The sequence below is a fragment of the Dendrobates tinctorius genome, unplaced genomic scaffold, assembly GCF_039654945.1.
Source record: "Dendrobates tinctorius isolate UK_male_01 unplaced genomic scaffold, ASM3965494v1 ptg000031l, whole genome shotgun sequence".
Taxonomy (NCBI): Eukaryota; Metazoa; Chordata; class Amphibia; order Anura; family Dendrobatidae; genus Dendrobates; species Dendrobates tinctorius.
Window position 1 is genome coordinate 21,074,893 of NW_027361699.1, and position 23,262 is coordinate 21,098,154.

The 23,262-nt window shown below is 47.6% G+C and overlaps 1 protein-coding gene across 3 annotated transcripts in view; it reads right to left on the reverse strand.

Annotated features, from left to right (window-relative positions):
* Positions 1-23,262, reverse strand: part of TJP2 (tight junction protein 2) — a 260,996-nt gene that overhangs the window by 122,320 nt on the left and 115,414 nt on the right. For all 3 annotated transcript variants that reach the window (XM_073572240.1, XM_073572241.1, XM_073572239.1), the window contains 3 exons: positions 20,587-20,640; positions 11,363-11,487; positions 2,162-2,264 (listed from right to left, as the gene is read on the reverse strand). In XM_073572240.1, the coding sequence (XP_073428341.1) occupies positions 2,162-2,264; positions 11,363-11,487; positions 20,587-20,631 (273 nt within the window). In that variant the 5' untranslated portion in view covers positions 20,632-20,640. The remainder of the gene's footprint in view (positions 1-2,161; positions 2,265-11,362; positions 11,488-20,586; positions 20,641-23,262) is intronic.

The following is a 23,262-nucleotide window of genomic DNA, read 5'->3' on the forward strand; positions in this document are numbered from 1 at the left end:
CCTAACCATACAACAGTGAAAAACATTGGGAGTCTGATCAGTGGGACCCCTTTGATCAAGAGACTGAGGCAAAAGTAAGCATAGGAAGCTGCTAGACTTATGGAGATCAGCAATTTTTCTCTTATCCTTAGATCGCAGATAGTTTTCAATTCAGGGAAAGGCCCTTTAAAAAATGATAGAAGTCTGGAGAAAACTGCTTGATTACATAACAGGGTTTCTTCGATTTTTATTAGTAAGAATGTAACTAATGAAATTACCTCAGCTGTATACACAAAAACCCAATCCCCATCTTAAAGCGAAGCGGTCAGCAGTTTTGGCCGATATAAGATAAGCCTTGAAAGGCAGTGGCCGTATCTACAGCATTCTAACTCACCCGGGGGTGCGGTCCGGTCCGATGGGTATTGCGGGTCCGGCTCCTCCCATCTTCTTGCGATACCACCCTCCTGCTTGCTTCATGGTGCTCCGGCATTACGCTCCTACGCAGGCGTACTTATCTGCCCTGTTGAGGGTAGACCAAAGTACTGCAGTGCGCAGGCACCGGGAAAGGTCAGACATGCCCAGCGTCTGCACACTGCAGTACTTTCCTCTGCCCTCAACAGGGCAGATAAGTAGGCCTGCGCAGAAGCGCGATGCTGGGGAGTGATGAAGCAAGCAGGAGGGCGGCATCGCAAGAAGATGAGAGGCGCTGGATCCGGACCTGGGATACCCATCGGACGGCCCCCCGAGTGAGTACAATAAAACTTATTTTTCTTATCTACAGCATTATATAATGCTCTAGATAAGCTCTGATAGGTGGTGTCTGAATCTTATATCGGCCAAAACTGCCGACAGGTTCACTTTAAAGATAGGCTAGTTACCAAACTTTCAGAGGAGGACACAGGACAAACGCTGCCTAACAACCTAAGCCTTTTCAAAGTGATTTTTAACAACTCACAAAAGAGAGGTCCCTTTGTTATTCCTGAGAAACAATCCTCAAAAGACAGGATTTCATTTTCTGATCATTCAAAAGTTCACTTTCACAGTCCAGAGCAGGATTTTTTTTTACCCCCCTCCAAAAAAAAAAGTTGATAAAATACTTTGATTAAAAACCAAATGTCTTAAATGATGTAGTGAAGACACACATTTTAAGCTGATTATAAAACAAACTTCTCAGAAAAGATTTCTGAAATCCACTGTCTTTCTTATAGAAGAAAAGGAAAACTGAACCAGGGCCAACCTATTTTTGGATTTAAAGGGTTTTTTCAGCAGCACTAGAGTGATGGCTTATCTCTGTGATAGGACATCATTATCAGATCAGTGGGAAGCCAAATCTTGGCACCCAGGCCAATCTGCTGCTTGTAAAAGCCGAGATGTTTGTGTGAGCATTTACTGTACATTGCTCGTTCTACCTCTCACCTACTTATTAGCAGCCATGCTGAGAATTGCAGCATTGTAACATTCACTAGATTCAAGGACAATACTGCAACACTCTGCACTAGATCCCCACTGATTTGAAGCTGATGGACTCTCATAAGGATATGCCATCAATATTGCCATTCCTGAAAATAAGTAATTTTTATAATTGATGCATTTCAAACTCCATGCTGATTTAGATTACACAAGCCTTGAGCCCAGTGATTGTCTGCAGAGTTCAAATGTACTTCAGTTGTGACCTCACTACTGCAGCCTGCTTCCAAAGACATGTCGCTGGCGTAGTTGAGTAACAGCAGAGTTTATTACCTTCACTCAGCACAATGCAGCGGGTATACAAATACTATCCCTTTTAAAAGTATACCAAATTATTTTTCTCTATCAGTTTTAAACTGAGTAGGTTGTACCGATGGCAAGAAATAATGGCATGGCAGCCGATCAAGGAGCTGCAAGGAGCCAATTTGGTCATAGCACCTAGCCCTACCTCCTATCTGAGCTCCTAGCTTCTGGAGTTCATACTGACCAATGCATCTAGGGAGTTAAACAGCAGGTATCCATTATTTCTGACATTACATCACAAGCCTGGCTGTCAATTGCCAGGCTGCAGCAGTGACCACATGGGCACAGCTTCTAAGCTTGTATGGTCATGGTGACAAAGTAGGTGGATACATTACTTAAGCAGCTTTACCTACTATTACGTCAAGGTGAGGGAAGGGGTTAAATAGAAATTAATCTAGCTTTGTAATCTTACAATCACAGCAGTTTTTCCACACTTCCGTAACTGTTGCACTGCAAATGAATGCAAAACGTTATCCATAGATGTTCCATTAACCATGACCACGCGATCATTTTCTCTGCAAAACAAAAGCACAGAAAAATCATTACTTAGAGGTATAACATACAGCAAAAAATGTACATATGACACAAAAAGTTGAATACTGGAGAATTACTTAGATAATATTTTACCATATGGTTGAGCTTTACCAAAACCTTGTAGATGTTCCCTAACATGGAGGACAATCTTGTCCGTATTTCCTCTAGGAGTAAATCTTGGGAAACGTGGTACCAGGCAGGTTGGCCCCATGTTAAGCATGCCTAATCATTTGTGCCAGCAGAAGATAAGAGTCTCCCGAGATCTTGGTGCAGAGATCTCCATCTGCGCATGCACCAACCCCGGCGGCCATTTTCCCGGAGTCCACCACACAGGAAACCAAGGAACTGCGGGGACCCTGGCCTTTCACAAAACGTCAGCAGAGCCCCCACAGTACCGGAAACCCCCGCAGCACCGTCGGACACCCCATCATCCCAGCCTGCGGCCTGCAGCAACGCATTATAAGATGCATCCCCATTTTCCCCCCAAATTTGGGGGGAAAAAAATGTGCATCTTATAATCCGAAAACATGGATTTTTGTGAGTACTCTCCGTAAAATCCTTTTCTCCGAGATGCTCATTGGGGGGGGACACAGACTGTGGGTGTATGCTACTGCCGTCTGGAGGCCGACACTAAGTATACAAAAAACAAGTTAGCTCCTCCTCCGCATACACAATCGCCCTGATAGAGGGCGGAAACCAGTTTAGTGCAAAAGCAGTAAGAGAACATAATAAATTAGCCTTAACGCCGAAAATCAAATGTCTGAAAAAGGACCACCCTACATTAAACAAGGAATTCTACTAATCAAATAAACAAGAGCCAACTGGCTATCAGGGTTGGTGCTGTGTCCCCCAATGAGCGTCTCGGAGAAAAGGATTTTACGGCGAGTACTCACAAAAATCCATGTTTCTCCTTCGTCTCATTTGGGGACACAGAGACTGTGGGACGTCCTAAAGCAGTCCCTGGTGGGAGCAACTCACCAGTCCAGACCGCATGCCCCCCTGTCTAAAGGTGTGCCACTGCTGCCTGGAGAATTTTCCTACCCAGGCTCGCATCTGACGAAGCCCGAGTATGTACATTGTAATGCTTAGAAAAAGTGTGCAGGCTTGACCAGATTGCCGCCTTGCATACCTGCTCTGCCGAAGCCTGGTGCCAAAGCGCACAAGAGGTGCCCACTGCCCGAGTAGAGTGCGCCCCTATTCCCGGTGGAATCGGCGTGCCTCTGATACGGTAAGCCTCCTGAATAGTTAGACAAATCCATCTGGCTATGGTCGACCGTGAGGCTGCGAGCCCCTTCCTGCGCGCTTCGGGGATCACAAACAACGAGTCTGTCTGGCGAAAAGGTGCTGTCCTCGACACGTACCTCCTGAGAGCTCTTACCAGGTCTAAAGTGTGGAGCGCCCTTTCCACTCTGTGTACTGGCGCTGGACAAAACGAAGGTGGAACAATGTCCTCATTAATATGGAAAGAGGACACGACCTTCGGCAGAAAGGGCGGTGGTGGCCTAAGGACTACCTTATCCTTAAAAAAAAGTCAGAAACGGAGCTCTACAAGATAGGTCTGCCAACTCCGAGACCCGCCTAATGGAAGTTATGTCTACCAAGAATACAACCTTCCTGGAAAGGTATGACAATGAGATTTCTTGTAACGGCTCAAAAGGAGTTTCCTGCAGGACACCCAGAACCAGGTTAAGGTCCCAGGCGTCCATGGGCACTCTAAAGGGGGGCACCAAATGAGAGACCCCGTGAATGAACGTCTTGACCTGTAAATTGGTAGCGATCTTTCGCTGGAAAAGGACAGACAAGGCCGATATCTGTCTCCTCAGGGAACTCCTGCGTCTAGACCTGACTGCAGAAAAGCCAGAATGTTGGGAACCGAGAAGGACAATTGCACAACCCCGTGTTCTCGACACCAGTGAAAGAAAACCTTCCAAGTGTTATGATAAACCCTCGCCGAGGCCGGCTTCCGGGCGCTAACCATCGTAGCAACCACCTCACGCTCAAACCCCGCCTGGGTCAGAATCCAAGATTAAATGGCCATGCCGTCAAACACAGGGCCCCTAAGTTCGGGTGGTAGATCGGCCCCTGGTCGTTCCGGCAGACGCCAAAGTACGTCTGCGAGAAGCTGCACTAGATCCGCGTACCATACTCGATGGGGCCAGTCTGGGGCCAGCAGAATTGCCGGGACCCCCCCTGTCTTGATCTTTCTGATGACCCTCGGGAGAAGTGGCAGTGGGGGAAACAGGTATGGGAGCCGAAACTGGTTCCATGGTATGACCAACGCATCCACTGCGATTACTCACGGGTCCTGAGACCGAGCGACAAACGTGCCCACTTTGGCGTTCTCCCTGGAGGCCATCAGATCCACGTCCGGAGTCCCCCACCGTTGGCAAATCTGCTGGAAGACCTCGGGGTGCAGGGACCATTCCCCGGCCGCGACACCTTGCCGGCTTAGGAAATCTGCTGCCCAATTTTCCACGCCTGGTATGTGAACTGCTGAGATTACCGAGTGGTGCCTCTCGGCCCAACGGAGTACATGCTCTATCTCGCGCATGGTTGCCCTGCTGCGCGTGCCTCCCTGGTGATTCACGTACGCCACTGCCGTGGCGTTGTCTGATTGAATCTAGACTGGGCGTCCTGCTAGCAAGTGCCGAAAATGCTGCAGTGCCAACCGCACCGCTCGAATCTCCAACAAGTTGATAGGGAGATGTGCCTCCTGAGGCGACCATTGCCCCTGGGCCGTGTGATTGCGGAAGATTGCCCCCCAACCGAAAAGGCTCGCATCGGTTGTGATCACCAACCATTGATCTGGGGGAAAGGGCTTCCCCTGACGAAAAGAGGAGTCGCACGTCCACCATTGAAGTGCCCGTCGGACTTGAGAGGACAACCTGCACTGATGATCGAGCGAGAACGGACTCCTGTCCCAAGACACTAAGAGATCATGCTGCAGGGGACGAAGATGAAATTGAGCAAAAGGAATTGCTTCCATCGCCGCCACCATCCTCCCTAGAACCCTCATCCCGAATCGGATAGTGTGAGGGCCTGGTTGTTGAAGACATCGAACTCCCTGCTGGAGCGCCCGAGCCTTGTCCTGAGGAAGAATTACCAACCCTCGGGAAGTGTCGCAAATCATCCCTAGGAATAGAATCCTCTGAGCTGGGGTAAGGGATGACTTCTTCCCGTCACCAACCATCCTAGGCGAGATAGGGTATCCAGTGTGACACTGACATTCTCCTCGCATGCCCGAAAGGACGGACCCTTTACTAAGAGGTCGTCTAAGTACGGCAAAACCACTATGCCCCGAGAATGTAGAATGGCCATGACGACAGCCATCACTTTCGTGAATATCCTGGGGGCCGTGGCCAACCCGAAAGGTAGGGCCACAAATTGGAAATGCCGCCCATCGATTGTAAACCGCAGGAACTTTTGATGCGGGGAAAAATAGGGATGTGCAGGTAGGCATCCTGGACATCGATCGAGGCCAAATATTCTCCCTGCTCCATGGACGATATGACTGACCGGAGAGATTCCATGCGAAAATGCCTGACTCTGATGAACCTGTTCAGGAGCTTTAGGTTCAGAACCGGCCTTACTGTTCCGTCCTTCTTGGGGACCGCGAACAGGTTGGAAGAAAATCCTTGGGTTCTTTCGCACTCTGGTACAGGGACAATGACCCCGTTGCGCTGAAGAACCCTGATGGCCCCTAGCAATGCCTCTGCCCGGGATTCCGATTTGGGAAGACGGGAACGAAAAAATCATCTTGGAGAATCCCCGACAAATTCTATTTTGTACCCGGATGACACTAATTCCGCCACCCATGCGTCGTGTGCCACTTCGACCCAGACGTGGCGGAACCTGAGCAGACGTCCGCCTACTGTCTTCGGGTACCTGATGCCCCGAGTCATTTTGCTGAGGGCCTCTGGGACCTGGCCCCCCTTGACCTGGGCGGTCGGCGCCGCATCCTACCCAGCGGGTTGGTTCTAAACGTGACCTGACGCTCCTTGTCCTGGTTGTAGCGAATTGGGGTGGAAGAACTGGACGCTGTTGCCCATCCGGGGGTGCGAAATGCTCGAAAGTGCGCCTGAGACTGACGAAAAGGCAGTCTAATATTCTGCTGTGGGAGAAAGCTGCTCTTTCCCCCTGTGGCATCCGAAATGAGTTTGTCTAATTTCTCACCAAATAGCCGGTTACCCTGATATGGCAGGGAAGTTAACGATTTCTTAGAAATCGAATCAGCCCGCCACAGCCTTAGCCAGAAGGCTCTTCTAATGGCGATAGCATTTGCCGCCGCTAGTGCCACGCAATTAGCCGCATCCAAGGACACATTAAATAGTCCCCCGCCATCGCGATCTGATTTGCTATCTCAGACACCTCCGTCGGCAAGTCTCTATCTTGTAGGACTTTATTCAAAGAATCTGACCATGACATCATGGCTTTGGCTACCCATGTTGCTGCAAATGAAGGAGAGAGCGCTGCTCTTGATGCCTCATACACCGAGCGGGCTAAACCTTCTATGAGCCGATCCGTGGGGTCCTTAATGGAAGAACTGACAACAGGGATCTTGAGGTCAGGCATGACACTGGGGGATCCACCACCGGACATTCTGTCCATCTCTTACAGGCTCTGGTGCAAACGGGTATCTCGTTTCTAGCGTCTTTTGTCCTGAAAAGCGCTTGTCTGGACGTTCCCTGTGCCACTGCACTCGAACTGTGGATGAGTGCTAAACACTCTGTGGTCGCCTGGCCTTCTTAAAGGATATCTTATGCCCTGCGGTTAGGGACACATCCTCCTCAATACCAAGAGTCTGATTGACAGCTTCAATGAGACTGACTACCGTCTCCCGACACCCCGGGGTATCCAGGTCCAAGGATTCCTCCACGTCATCACCTAAACTCCGCTCGCTCCCAGAAAATGGTGACGGTGAGCAAGACGCCGCACTCACGGATGCCAAAGCACCGGAGGGGCCATATGGGTTTTCTCCCTATGCTTCTGCTTAGAGAGTGTGCGGCCCCTGCAGGCCGGTGGCTCTTGTGAGGTGGATGAACCCTCCCAAACAGGCGAGCCGTCGTCTCTACCCCTATCCGGAGCCTGAAGGGTCTCAATCGCCTTCGGAAGTGAAACCATGGACCGAGAAAGCGATAACGCCCATTCCGGGGGATCCAGACCCCTGGGCTCCGTTGCGGGGGAGGGCTCCTGGGCGCGTTCGGAACTACAGTCTTCACATAACTTAACAGTCTGCGCTCGTGGGAACATAACCCCACAGGAAACACATGCGGTATAAAGGAACGTGTGCTTTTTTCCTTTCCCAGACATACTGCAGAAATAGGCCAATTTTCTCTTTTTTTTTTTTTTTTCCTTATGAAGGGGCAATGAGGAGGAGGGTAACCCTTAGTGTGGCTCCGGGACGGGGTCACACTTACCCGGCTCCTGCGTGTCTCTCCCGCGCTCCTGTGTCTGTCTGCTCCTTCCTCTGGGTAGGCTGCGAGTGCTCACCTGCGCGCGGCCTACCCTGCTCTGAAGCCGGGGCCTCAATTTTATCCAGCGTCCCCCCTCACGCCGGGGGGCGGGCCTTCCACCCGCGGTCTGGGCCGAAGCCGCGGGCTAAATTTAGTCACTGCCCGCCCGGTCATGGGGGGCGGCGCTGGACATGTCACGCCGGGGGGCGGGACTTCCACCCGCGGTCTGGGCCGAAGCCGCGGGCTAAATTTATTTAGTCACTGCCCGCCCAGTCATGGGGGGCGGCGTCGGACATGATGTCACGCCGGGGGGCGGGACTTCCACCCGCGGTCTGGGCCGAAGCCGTGGGCTAAATTTAGTCACTGCCCGCCCACCCGTGCACTGGCGGCCCCGCTATCCCGGCGATCCCGCCAGCACTCTCCTCACCCCGCTGGGGGGTCCGCGGGTGCAGGTATCGGAGGGAGGAGGAAGAGGGAGGAAGGAGGAGGGAGGAGGGAGGGAGAGGAATGGATCCTGCTGGATCACCTCCATCCGGGGGTGCGAACCCTAGCCCCCGAACCTGCCACCTATGGCCGTACCACTAACCTGGAGCCTCTCGCTGCCCCGAAGCCCTCCCCAGCCATCCATACCTGCCCTCAGCCGAGGCCATGAGGTAATCCCTTTTTGGGCGGTGCAGGCACCCTAGCTCCGTCTGCCCTGTAGGGGCGAGGAGAGGGACCGTCCGACGCCATGCAGCACCGCCGTCGTGCGTTGGTGGAGCAGTAGGGGCCGCACAGACTAGTCTTGTGCCTCTGTGCAAGCCCATGGTTTCAATACCTAGGGGTGGACAGGGCATAGTGTCCCACGTCGCGGGAAAGGAAACGTGGAGGGACACTTGCACGTGGTTGGTCGCCCGTTGTTGGTTTGGGGAACTCGGATCCTTTCAATAGGATGCGTTGCCCCTGTCTCATCTACTCAAAAATAAAAAATAAAAATAGATGTCTGAGGTAAAGTCCCAGAGATGTCCCTCGGTGCGGGAAAGGATACGTGGAGGCGATACTCGCGCGTGCTCGCCCGTTGATGGTTTGGGGAGATCGGACCCTTTCAATAGGATCTGTCGCCCCTGTCTCCTCTTCATAGCGAGAAACAAAAAATAGTCTGGAGAGATCCAGACTGCGTGCCTTCATCAGACACTAAGCAAAAAACTGGTTTCCGCCCACTATCAGGGCGAGGGTGTATGCGGCGGAGGAGGAGCTAACTTGTTTTTTGTATACTTCGTGTCAGCCTCCAGACGGCAGTAGCATACACCCACAGTCTCTGTGTCCCCCAATGAGACGAAGGAGAAAATACGGTAAATGAAAACTATAATAGTCTATAGGTGACAGATGCCACTTTTAGGATGTTTGTGATGGAAGCTTTACAATGGAATCAGGAATCAATATGTAAAAAAAAAAAAAAAAAAAAGTATTCCACACAGAAGAAAAAGTCGCACTCTTCATTATGAAGACCGACCTCACAGGTTTATTAATTCATGAAATACCTGTCAGGCCGGGGGAGTGACATTAGGAGTGCAAAAAAGTATTCGCTTCAATGTATTCAGTCTAAATATATTTTGAAGGATGGAACAGCATGGTCTACTACTTTCTTACACTAATTGAGATTATATATACTCAATCTATCATAACAAAAAAAAAAAAAAAAAGGGCAGCACTACCAAAATTATACAATTGATGCGGAACCTATTCAGCAGTGTCCAAACAACCAAATTAATAAAGAAAAATAGGCAGCACTCCAAATTAAATGTGAAAAAAGTGGATACTTTACTGATCCTCAGGTGGTAAATTAGATGTGAAAAAAGCGGTTACTTTACTGATCCTCCCACTTCTCTTTCTACTCTGGTTAGAGCCTCTTTGTGCTCTCCTCTGAAGGGAGTAGTACACACCATTGTAGGAAATCTTCAGTTTCTTGGCAATTTCTCACATGGAATAGCCTTCATTTCTAAGAACAAGAATAGACTGTCGAGTTTCACATGAAAATTCTTTTTTTCTAGCCATTTTGAGAGTTTAATGGAACCAACAAATGTAATGCTCCATATTCTCAAGTAGCTCAAAGGAAGGTCAGGTTTATAGCTTCTCTAATCAGCCAAACTGTTTTCAGCTGTGCCAACATACTTGCACAAGGGTTTTCAAGGGTATTCTAACCATCCATTAGCCTTCTTATACAGTTAGCAAACACAAAGTACCATAAGAACACTGGAGTTATGGTTGTTGGAAATGGGCCTCTATACACCCATGAAGATAAGGCATTACCATCACAAAACAGACGATTGCATCTAGAATAGTCATTTACCATATTAACAATGTATAAAATGTACTTCTGAATCATTTAACATTAGCTTCATTGGAAAAAAAAACTGTTTTTCTTTCAAAAATAAGGACATTTCTAAGTGACCCTAAACTTTTGAACGGTAGTATAATTATATATATTGTATATATATATATATATATATATATATATATATATATATATATATATATATATATATATACACACATATACACACACACACACAAAACCCACTGGATACACAAATCACACTACAGGAAAACACGGAGAGAATCTCTTCCACAAGGTGTAGAAAAGCCAGTGGCCCAGATGGAATCCCACCAGAAATGCTGAAATATTGCTGCCTGTATTTCCGGCGGGCTGTAGTTAAACTGTTCAATATTGTGCTGAGTGCTGGCTACTTCCCTCATATCTGGAATCAAGGCTTCATCTCAAAAAAAAAAAAAACAAAGCCATACTCACCTATCCTGCTCAGGACCCGGCACCTGAGATATTCACCTGTCCGGGGTCCATCGCTGCTCACCGCTGTCTGCCGCTTCCTGTGTCAGTGACTGTTCAGCCAGCAGGGGGCATGGCGCGCACTAACCACGTCACCGCGCCCCCTGCTGCCTAAACGTCACTGACACAGGAAGCAGCAGACAGCGGAGAGCAGCGATGGACTCCGGACAGGTGAATATTGGATATGCTTACCCCTTCCTGCGCGGTCTCTGCAGCCCTGCTTCTCCGACTCCCACGTTCTCCGGCAACTCTTCCTTCAGCGGTCACGTGGTACCGCACATTAAACTCATGAATATGGGCATATTCATGAGTTTAATGAGCGGTACCACGTGACCGCTGAAGGCAGGAAGGGAGGCAGGAAGGGAGACCGTGGGAGAAGCGTGGGGTGCTGCAGAGACCGCGCCGGGGGGGTCAGTATGATCTCTGACACCCCCGCCCCCCCTCCCCTGCCAACCCCCAGGTATATGACTCGTGTATAAGCAGAGAGGGGGACTTTCAGCCCAAAAAAATGGGCTGAAAATCTCGGCTTATACACGAGTATATACGCTAATAATTTTCTCTTTCAAACTTTGCTTTCGTCAAAGAATGCTCCCTTTGCAGCAATTACAGCATTGCAGACCTCTGGCATTCTAGCAGTTAATTTGCTGAGGTAATCTGGAGAAATTTCACCCATGCTTCCAGAAGCCCCTCCCACAAGTTGGTTTGGCTTGAGGGGCACTTTTTGCGCACCAAATATCAAAATAAAATTTTCAGTAAACACAATTTTACTTAAGTTTTTTCACTTTCACAATGTAGTACTTACTGTAGGATGCCATCAGCAGGACCACCAGGAAGAACATCAGAGATGGCAATGGATGGTTCCCCATTGTCAAAATGTGGATTATCTTTTCCTCCAGACACTGCTATGCCAAAACCTTTTTTGCTATCCTGTAAAGCACAAATTTACATTACTTGAATTGCGGCTTTCTGAGACCACTTACGTGAATAAGTAATATAACAAAAGATATAACAGGCGAGTTAAAGGGGGATGAAACAAACATTCCGCAGTTACTTTATGCGATTACAGACTTCCAAATCATGACTGTGTGCAATGTGCACAGTGTCACAATTCCGCTGTATTCCTGGTGCATGTGGGCGTCTCACAAAAAGAAATTGAAAGAAGCAGCATGAGTATCGCACTGTCATAATTCAGTACTCCCCTGTTTTGGCTCTCCTCACCGGGACCCAAGGGCAGGGGTGGGTTGTGGCGCACATCTCATCAAATTGAGCTTTCCTGGAGCTCTACGGCTGCCAAAACAGAACGGCCGCCCCAGCTCCAAGGGAGCTCCCTCTGACTCTTGTGACGTGCTGGTGCCAGGCCACGGTACCTCGCCAGCATATACATGCGCTGGACACCGGAAGTGGAGCTGCAGGGGATTTGCATGAGAGGAAAGTATTAATTTTTTTTTTTTTATGAAATGAATTAAATGGGTGTGTGAAGCAAATGATGCTGTATTGAGGGTGGAGGACTGAGGACAGTGAATGATACTGGATTGAGGGTAAGGTACAGCAAGTGTAATGAGGGTGCAGTGGGGGGGCAAAAATTATTAATTTATGGGGTGAGGAACAGCAAATGATGATGAACTGAGGGTGGGGGGGGAGAGTAAATGATGATTAATTGAGACCAAGCTGGTGGAGAGCAGCAAATGATTAAGAATTTTCTGCATAGACAAGCTCTGACTGGAAGAAGTGATGGCGGTCTGAGCTGGATGAAGAAGAAAAGCAAAGAAGAAGGCCTTCAACTAGAGACGTCACTGGTGAGTCAGTGTGCTACCTGTAAAATTATACTATACACCATATACTACATACAGAGCTCCTGTGTATAATGTCACTGGTGATCAGTACACTGACACCATATACAGAGCTCCTGTGTATAATGACACTTATGGTAATATTAGCATTGTGTTTTTTTGTTTCATTATCAGTATTGTATTACTCGGTCACTATGTGGTGGTAAGTAGTGGATATTTTAACAAATGTTTAATACGTTACAATAGAGTAGGGTGCTGCCAAAAGAGTCTACCTTGTTGTGGTGGCGCCTTAAAAAAAAAAAACTTTTGGCCTAAAGAAAAGCTGATGACTATGTATGGGATATGGTGTTCGATCCGTGGTGCAGAAGTGGAGTTTTCCAAGTGTAGGAGGTGGAACTGTAGAAGGTTCGACGCATGGATGCGTATCTGGGGTGGAGGCGGAGTTGGGGTGTAGCCTGGGCAGAGTCTCAAGAGGGCCCAAAAATGTTGCTAGTATGGGGCCCTGAAATTCCAGGTGGCAGCCCTGGATGAGGGTGCTGGGTGTCAGACTCCAACCAATCTGAAAATTGATGACCTATCCTGAAAATACCGTAGATCACCAATATTATTAAACAAGACAACACCTTTATAAATCTGAATACCATCTCTCTGAAGGGCACTTTGAAAATCTTATACAGTCATAAGATCTGCAGAGATAACTGCTCAAAGTATTATGTATTCTTGCTGTTGAAAAAACTAGACCTGTCACACGTAACAGCTTAACCCACCCTGAAGCCTGTTTTCACCTTCCTGACCAGGCCAATTTTTACAATTCTGACCAGTGTCACTTTATGAGGTCATAACTCTGGAACGATTCAATGGATCCCACTGATTCTGAGAGACTGTTTTCTCATCACATTATGTGCTTCTCTCCTAGACATGCTGTTTTCCAGTCTTGATCAATATAAGGAGGATTTCCTACATTGCTGGCCTGAACACATCTTCTGGGTGAGGTTGGCGTTTGTCTATTTTTAAAGGTTTTTATTATCGGCACCCACCCTATGGATACACATGTTTATGTTCAAGTCTGATATTTCAGCATTCTGTACATGTATTTCTATTACTAATGCCCTTTTATGTGCCCATTTCCAATATGGCTGCTATAAACACACACAGCTTATATCTATGCCCACCAAAACACACTCAGTAATGTGTGCAGGTCTGTACACCATGAGCTGCGCATGCTGCTGGTTCTCCCTGGCTGCCTGAACCCCTGAAGGTGTCCATATGGAATGATGCGTGCCTTGACGTCACTGGAACATTTGTTCCTGACACGCACTGTACTCGGGATGCCAGAAGTGAAGGACCAGCACCGGACGTCACTCAACCTACGAGATGATGTTAGAGCCACCAATATGATTTTTAGGGTAAGATATTTCTCTGACAACTCATGTATGGGTTCAAAATGGCTCCTTGGTCAGAGCCTCTAACACCAAGTTCAGATCCCATGGGAAAACCTTCAGGATTGGGACTGGTCTAGATCTATCACAGGATTTTAGGAACCTTGCCACCCATGTATTAGCAGCAAGGTTACGACTATACAATGCACCCAAGGCAGATACCTGGACCTTAAGGATACTAGTAGCCAACCCCAGTTCAAACCCAGACTGCAGGAACTCTAGGATGGGACTAATTGGAGGCTTTTGGCCTAAAGGCTTTCCTAAAAATTCCAGGAATTCCAGGAATGCAGCAGATCTTTGTAGTTATGGGTTTCCTACTCTTCAGCAAAGTGGAAACTCGCCCTGGGGAAAACCCCCACTACTCAGTAGTGCCCTTTCAAATTCCACGCTGCTAGATAGAAGCCCTTTAGTTGGATGTGGAATATTGGCCCCTGACTGAGAAGGTCCGGAATCGCCAGTAAGAGCCATGGGTCTGATAGAGACATTGTCCTTAACAGGGAAAACCAAGGTCTTTTCGGCTAAAAGGGGGCAATTCTAATCACTCTCGCCTGATCCCCTGCCGATTTTCCTCACTACCGCTGGAATCATGGCTACTGAAGGAAAAGCGTAAGCAATCTTGAAGTCCCAGGGAATCTGTAGGGAGTCTACTGCAAATGGGTTTTCCCTTGGAATTAGAGAACAGAACCTTTTTACCTTCCTGTTTTTGCTGGCAAACATCTATTTCCGGCACACCCCAGAGATGGGCTATCTGCTGGAACACTCTGGGGTATAGGGCCCATTCCCCCGATTCAGTCTGTTGCGGCTTAGGAAGTCTGCCTCGACATTCTCTGCCCCCCTTATGTGTAGTGCTGTAAGGGACAAGAGATGTTGTTCTGCTACCTGGAGAATGTGGTTGGTTGATACCATTAGGAAGTAGGAACTTGCTCCCACCTGGTGACTAATGTATGCCATCATGTCTCGGTTGTCTGACATAATGCGGACGTGGCGACCCAGGAGGGAAGGGAGAAAGCTTCCTACAGCCCTTTCTACCACCAACAGTTCTTTTAGATTTGATGAGGTCTCCAGCTCCAGAAGCGCCCAAGACCCCTGAATTGCCTGACTTATTCATTTGTGCTCCCACCCAGAGATGCTCGCTTCTGTCGTGATTATATCGCTTACCGGCTTTCCCATGGAACTCCTGATGTCAAGTTCGTCCTGTCTGTCCACCATCTGAGGGAGTCTCTGACCTCTGAAGATCTACCCTCCCTTCTAAAAATCCTTTTAGCGATCTTTTTGCAGACAGCATCTCCCACTGCAGCTGCCTGGTTTGGAATTGGGCCCATTTGCCTGCTGGGATACAGGACGTTAAGGTTCCCAACAGGGACATGGTTTTCCTTCAGGATCATCTGTGGGAGTTCTATGGATGCCGAGGTTAGGTTTACCACCTTCACTACCTTGTCTTCGGGCAAGAAACAAGCCTGCAGCTTGGTATTCAGGACAAGGCCTAAGAAAGTCATCCAGATAAGGAACAATAACTGTGTTCTGGATATGGAAGAAGGCAGTCATCTCCACTATCACTTTGGTGAACACTCTCGGGGCTATTGACAGCCCAAAGGGAAGAGCTCGGAACTGAAAATGTCAGTCTTCGCCTTGAATGTATAGCGTAATTCTGATGCTCCGGATGGATCGGGATGTGATAGTACGTATCCTTTAAGTCAACTACTACTATAAAACAATTGTAATAGAGACGTTTTATGGTTGTACTCACTGACTCCATCTTGAAGGTATGATTTTTCACCCAGCGATTGAAACCTGAGATTTATGATGGTCTTGAATGAGCCATCCAGTTTCTTTATCAAAAAGAGGGGGGAATAAAATCCCCTTCCTTTCTGTTTACCCGGAACCTCGCGTAAGATCTGTTTGTCCACTAGGCCCAGAATCTCTGTCTCTAGGGCAAGCTGTACTCCTGTCAATCTTCTGACTGGGGTAACTACAAAAGTCTGATGCGGAAGATGGTAGAACTCTATCTTCAGGCCTTCCAGCTCTATCTTCAGGAGCCAAGTGCAGGAGGAGATGTTCTCCCAGGCCCGAACAAAGAGTGAAAGCTCCCCCCTACTGCTGTTCTACTATCATTGTGAGGACTTCTTCGAGGTGGAGGAAGGACCGCCGAACATGAATCCGGACTCCTTTTTCCCAGTCTTCCCACTTCCTTCTCTCTCCCGGAGGACATCCTCTATTGAATTTTTTTCCCCCCGAAAAGAAAGTCTCCTCTGCTCCCCTGAGAGCCTGTGAAAGCCCTTCATCCTGTCAATCGCTTTCTGCCGGATGTCATCCAGTTTTTTCCTGAATAAAACTGGCCTTCACACAGTAAGGAACATAGCTTGTTCTTTGACTGCAGATCTCCTGGACAGCCCTTGAGCCATAATGCCCACCTTGCCGCGTTTAATAGACTAGCCAACCTGGCTGCCAGTCTCAGAGTCAGCAGATGTATCCACCAGGAATGCCGCGGTTCTGTGCATTAGAGACATGTCAGATAGGATTCTCTCTCTCGACACTTTATACTTAAGCTGCTCCTCCAGCTGCTGTAGTCAAAACATTAGGGAACGTGCGGTACAAGTTCCAGCAAGCGCTGGTTTCAGCACTCCTGCTGCCGTTCTCATATGTATCTCAGATAAGCATCCACCTTTTTACCTAATGGGTCCCCGAGTACCCCTGAATCTTCTAAGGGAAGCACTGACCTCTTAGATGAATGACCTGGATACAGCTCCATCGATTCCAGGGACTTTGTCCCACAACTCTGCATCCTTCTCTTCAAAAGGATATCTCCTTTTTGAAGATGAGGGCAGGGCACCAGATTTCTCTGGCTTTCTCCACTCCCTATTAATATGGGCCTGGACCTTAGCGTTGACTAGAAAGGTTCGTTTTTTTCTTCTCCTCTAATCCTCCAAACAGGATGTCTTCAAGAGACTCGGCCGCTTTTTCCTCCTTTAGGCCCATAGGTGTCCTAATGGAGTTAAGTAGTCTATTAATGTCCTCTACGGGAAAACTCGGTCTACCTCCCGTGTCACTGTCCGATGAGGATGAGGATTTAACATAGTTCTGGCCCTTTGAGTCTGAAGAGGAGTCAGAGCTAGAGGGTACCCCTGTACGCCTTTCTCTTCCCTTTTTTCAGCAAGGTTTTAAGGGAGCCCTCCACTTCGGACCTAACAGATCGAAGGCTTGCTGCGAAAATCAGGGGTCTCCTCACTAATGGTCCTGTGGATGCAGTTGGAGAAGAGGTCCTTCTGTCAATCCACCGATAGGGGGGCCCGTTGCATAGAGCGCACTCCCTGTTCCTGTTCTTTACTTTAACTTTCCTAGGCTTCTCCTAATAATTTAATCAAACAATAGGGGCCCATTAACAACATGATGACATTTACAGAGATCACTTACCTCCCGTTGTCAATCAAGGGTACCGGATTCAGAGGCTGTGGTGGGACACATAACGTATCCTGTCTGGAAACAGAGGAGTCCTGGGATGCCCTGCTCCTCTGGCTGGGAAGGCTGCTGCTCCCGCCACTTGAACGGCTGCCTTCCTTGTTTCCACACTGATGGTGAGCAGTGGGCTGCGCAAGCGGCTGCTGCTGCTACAAATCGCTTTGGTCCATCTTCATCCGATGCGATGATCTGACCTCAGCCGCTACCTGCTCCGCTGCTTGCCCTTAAGAGAGGGTAGCCGGCGCCTTGTGGAGCCTTCCTTCCGGTTCCTATAGTTGCCCTCCCTCGTTCCAAAATACCAGACGACATTTCGTAGGTCGCCTTCATCTTGCTTCTGACGCACCTTCCTGACGTCACACGGGCGCGCCTACCAGCATAGCTTGTGGCATCTCCATCTTGCCCGTGACGTCAGCGGTACCCGGAAGACGCCCCGGCCGCTCTACCACGCTGAGACCAGCTGGGTGCCGGCCTGGGGAGCGCAGCAGGGGGAGGGCGGCGTGGCGACTGTGCCGCCCACTCGTACACTGAGCCCCCGGGGGACCCATGAACGGCACTTCCAGCACCCGAAGTCCGGTGCCACAGGTACAAGACCTGTTCTTCCAAAGCTGGGACCTTTCCTTTCACCCATTACAGGTTACCGTCCTGTTTCAGTACAGGAATCCCATCAAAAACAGGAACCCAACTGAAGCAGGGGGGAGAGGTACCGCCCTTTTATTTCAGTAGGTTACTGTCCTGGCTGGGCGGATCACTCTCAGGCGTGCAGTCATTGGTGAAGGGAAAAATAACATTTCTCTCATGTCTACTTTACATCAGCACAATTTTTTAAACAATTTTTTTTTTTTTTTTAAAGGAAGTTTTTTACAACAAAATTTGCAAAACAATTTTTTTTATGGACCACCTCACATTTGAAGTGACTTTGAGGGGCTTATATGACAGAAAATACCCAAAAGTGACATCATTCTAAAAATTGCACCCCTCAAGGTACTCAAAACCACATTCAAGAAGTTTATTAACCCTTCAGGTGCTTCACATGAATTAATGGACTGTGGAAGGAAAAAAATAAACATTCCTTTAGACCTAATTTTTTTCTACTTCTTACTTACTTCTTTACTTTTTTAATTCGTTGAGAATTTCTCCTGAGCATGCCGATACCCCATATGTGGGGGAAAACCACTGCTTGGGTGCACGGCAGAGCTTAGAAGGGAAGGAGCGCCATTTCACTTTTTGAATGCAAAATTTGCTGAAATAATTAGCAGACGCCATGTTGTGTTGAGAGCCCCTGATGTGCTTAAATAGTGGACCCCACACACACACACACACACACACACACACACACACACACACACGTGAAACCATTTTTGAAACCAGGTCCCTTTGGGAATTTATGGAGATGTGTATTGAGCACACGTCCTGATGCTCCTCTATATTGCTGCCACTACTGACAGCGTCATCAGATGGGTTAAATGCCTGTGGGTGTTGCTGCGAGGTGTCAGCTCTCACATAGAGATGACACCCGCACCCAATCACAGCAGCACTCAGCGTGAAGCCACGCTGTACCTGTACTGCTGTTTGCGGGAACGCAGCTCCCACAGAGCAGTATATGTACGGCGCATGTCGGGAAAGGGTTAAAGGGAATCTGTTAGCAGGTTTTTGCTATGTAATCTGAAGGCAGCAGGAGATAGAGGCTGAAACACAGAATTCAAAGATGGGTCACTTGTCAAAGTGTGTGCTGTTTACTAACTGTGAAGGATTTATCACTAAAGCACCAGTCACACACAGCGATCTCGCTAGCGAGATCGATGCCGAGTCACAAGTTTTGTGACGCAACAGCGATCTCACCAGCGAGATCGCTGTGTGTGACACTTACCAGCGACCGGCCCCTCTGCCGGGTATCGCTGATTGTCCTGGAATGGCCAGGACATTTTTTTTGATCGCTGGTCTCCCGCTGGCCAGCACGCATCGCTGTGTGTGGCAGGCGGGAGACCAGCGATCAGCGAGCTGGCGCTGGTAACTAAAGGTACACATCGGGTTTCTAAGCGGCGCGCAGCGCTTAGAAACCCGATGTGTACCTTAGTTACCAGCGCGCTAGTGCAGGGAGCTGGTAACCAAGGTACACATAGGGTTTCTAAGTGCCGCGCGCCGCTTAGAAACCAGATGTGTACCTTGGTTACCAGCGCCCGGCACCAGCGCGCTGGTAACTAAGGTACACAGTGGGTAACTAAGCGACGTGCGTCGCTTGTTACCCGTGTGTTGCTGTCCTGATCGCTGGTGAAGATGCCTGTTTGGCAGCTCACCAGTGATCATGTAGCGACACACCAGCGATCCTGACAAGGTCATATCGTTGTCGGGATCGCTGGTGCGTCGCTATGTGTGAAGGGGCCCTAAGATTAACATTGCCAGACTAGATTACTAAGGCAACACCCCTTCCTATGATAAGCACTTCCCGGTCTATAGACTCTGTATTGGGACAGCCTGACGTGGGCGGGAGAAGCTTTCTCTGCTTTGCTTCATTCTAAATCTAAACACTCCAATTGTGTCAGAACTGTTGCACCTAGTAATCTAAGTGGTACATCCTTGGATTCAACTTCTCGTTGCCTACATTATGTTACACTCAGATAAAATAGCAAAAAACCTGCTGACAGATTCCCTTTAAGCAAGATGTTATTCAAAGACTAGGATCTTCCAGCAAGGACCTTACATCACAGCTAAACCTTTTGGTGTTGCATAGTTGGTAGATTATTAAACAAAAACATTACAGGCGAATTACCATTTACTGATGTAGCATTCTCTATTTCCATAGAGCTACGTTATTGGATTAGGAAAAACATCTTTACATAAAAGTTGTGTACATAAAGTGGTCTGTACTCATTTACATGTATGCACATTTTTTTTAATAAAAACAATTTAGTGAACAACAAAAAACAGCCTATGACCAATGGGAGGCAGAAGATGCTTTGTGGGGGGGGGGGGGGGAGGAAGCGCGCACACACACACAAAAAAAAAAAAAAAAAAAAAAAAGAAGAAATTATACAGATGCCTAATGAAGGTTGGCCCAGTTTGCCATGCAGCTATATACAAACTCATATGTTATACACATGTTATATCCTGCTGTTCCCTTTACCAAACCAACCACACTTGGATTGAAGTAAAGCTCAGGACACATGCATACTGCCTGACCGAGTCACCACATTTTTTTTTTTTATCATTTTCAGAAACTGACCCATGCATACTTTATATCTGGTTTACTAGCTGAGTCGCTCCATAGTTGAATCTGCAAATATTAAGAGCAGGCAATGGACATTTTGGAATGCTTTGCAGAAAACAGCCTTTTAGGTACCTACCTTTTGCAAGGTCACAGTGTATTGCTCCCATATGAGCTCTTCCATGCTGGAAGCCTAAATCAAAGCAAAAAGTAAACAATTATTAGGGCTACTTTTATCTATGTGCACACAAATAGTAATATTACATGATAATGGGCTGGAGGATTTGGGGTTTATCGAAAAGAGCAGCAAATCAGAGGCAAAATGGAGTGCATATGAAACCAGAAGCTAAACAGGTCATTCATACTGTATGCATCACTGATATACAAGGGCCCTACCAGTAACCACATTTTAGGCCATCCTATACAATGTCATATTGCAGGTATAGCGTAGAAAAAAAAATACGGGTTATTGTTGAACTGTACATTATTTTCAACATTTAGACAAATGTGATTTGTAAAGGGATTCTCCATTTTTTGCCATGAATACTAACTATTACTACTATATGGTTGATGACAGAAAATAACACAGACTAATACCAGCTCTACCGCTCTGTCACTGCTTTAACGACAGGTTGCAGGACTGATATCACAACTAAAGCACACTTGATTGTTGCAGCCAATCACTTAGCTCAGAGGCTCTGCAGCTGTAGATGGCATATGCTCTAAGCCCAGTGATTGGGTATCAATACCTACGACAAAGGCACCGTGCTATTCTGGCACTGTTCGTTGCGGCCATCCGGCTAACGATTGAGCTGAAAAAATCTGATCAGTCTGGATATACAACTTGATTCCTTGCATGGCTCAGACGGAAATACCCATCAATAAGGGGAATTCATATGTGCTACGCTGTTTCTTTAACTACCAATTCACCTCTACGTGAGTAATGGCAACAGCTCGGATGTCTCCTAATCATGTCCACCTTTAGTCATTTAAAAGAAAAATTTCCATCCTAGGCATGAATGGCAAAATGGGAATACACCATTAAAGCACCACTCCAGCGGTTTTTTTGTTTTTAATATCCGTATTGAGTGGTGCTACTAATCTGCGTTTCCTGCCTCATGTATTGTACTCATCAGCCAACATCCTTAGCTGTTCCCAATGCTTCTCCGGTCCCACACCGCCATCTTGTGACCTCCATTTCTGACCAGAAGTCAGAGGTAACAGTCACTAGCTCTCAATGCACCGTATTTTTCGGACTATAAGATGCATAGTACCATAAGACACACCCCAAATTTAGAGGCGGAAAATAGGAAAAAAAATTTGACTGTGAAAATGAGGGTCCGTCTTCTAGTACAAATTTAGCTTACTGGATGGGGGGAGGGGAGGTCACAGGGGGCAGGGTCACCACTGAAAGAAAACGAGCCAAGAACTCCAACTGCGTATGCCCCGCTTACAATGGCCATTTTCCTGAAGCCAACCACCATGAGATGAACAGCTCATGAACCACCCCACTGGGACACACACTCCTCCCAACCCAACGCAGCATCGCCCTACTTCTGTAGCCGACAACTTCCTGCAGCGGCAGCCCTGCCGCCTCTGACCCCACCCCAGTAAGCTACATTTGGTCTATAGAACGCACTCCTATTTTCCTCCTAAATAGGGAGGGTGGGAGTTTTGGAGGGGGGGGGCGTCTTTTAGTCAAAAAAATGGGAAATCTATGAGAGCCTCGTCCTGGCTATCAGACTTACATTGAATCTTTACTTGCAAATCACCCAACAAACACTGGACCGGTCCGGCATGTCACAAACTTCTGGAGACCGCTCGGAACGGCGTTGAGAAAAGATGAAGATGGTGACTGGTAAGTATAAGATTAGGGGCAGGGAACTTGGTGACACTACTCCACCACTGCAATAAGTTTAAGCATGCAATTAGTAATTGTAGATAATCTTGGCAAACATTCTAGAGTGTATTTTGTTGTGATGGCAGATCTTTGCATAAAATTCAGGTGCAGACACTACCATTACAAGAATTAGACCGAAAGGGGATAAAAAGGTATCCTTTGTGACAACTGAAAACAGGTAAAAATATCAAATAGGTACACACCGGACAGTAAGACTAGAGTAGATTGAGAGAAACGGCTGAGCTGAAAACAGGATTTCTTCATATGTTTCTCAGTTTATATTGAGACACAACGTGTAAAACAAAAAAAAACAAAAAAAAAACGCATTGTGATTTTTTTTTTTTCTTTAAATGATCACAAAGCAAAAGATGAAATATATACTGTATATGAAAATAACCATTAAGCCTCCTGTAAATACCAAGCAACTCCAGTGCTGTGACACAGTTGCTCCTGCTGGTCTGTCCCGCGACTGCTGCAGTCAATTACTGGCCTTAACAATGTAAAGGCACATTTACACTGTAAGGTTATGGTGAACAAGAGTTCTTATGAATACTCATATCACGATAACCTTGTAGTTTAAACAGGCTGCCAAGAACCAAATGAATGAGAAAAACACTAATTCGTAGGGTGAAAGGAATCTTTAAGCAGGCTTAAAAAAAATGTTCTCGGCAGCACATCTTCTTGTGTAAACATGACATGTGCTGCTGAGAACAATGGCAATCTATGTTCACTGAATGATCTATTACAGATCGTTCAGTGAATATCAGATGTGCAGTCCAGATGAACAAACAGGCAATTAAACATCTGCTGATCAGCAGGGCTGTGGAGTCGGTAACCAAACCTACGACTCCTCAATTTCCCTGACTCCCGACCTCACAGCCGTGCCTCACTATTGAGGATGTGCATAAGTGCAGC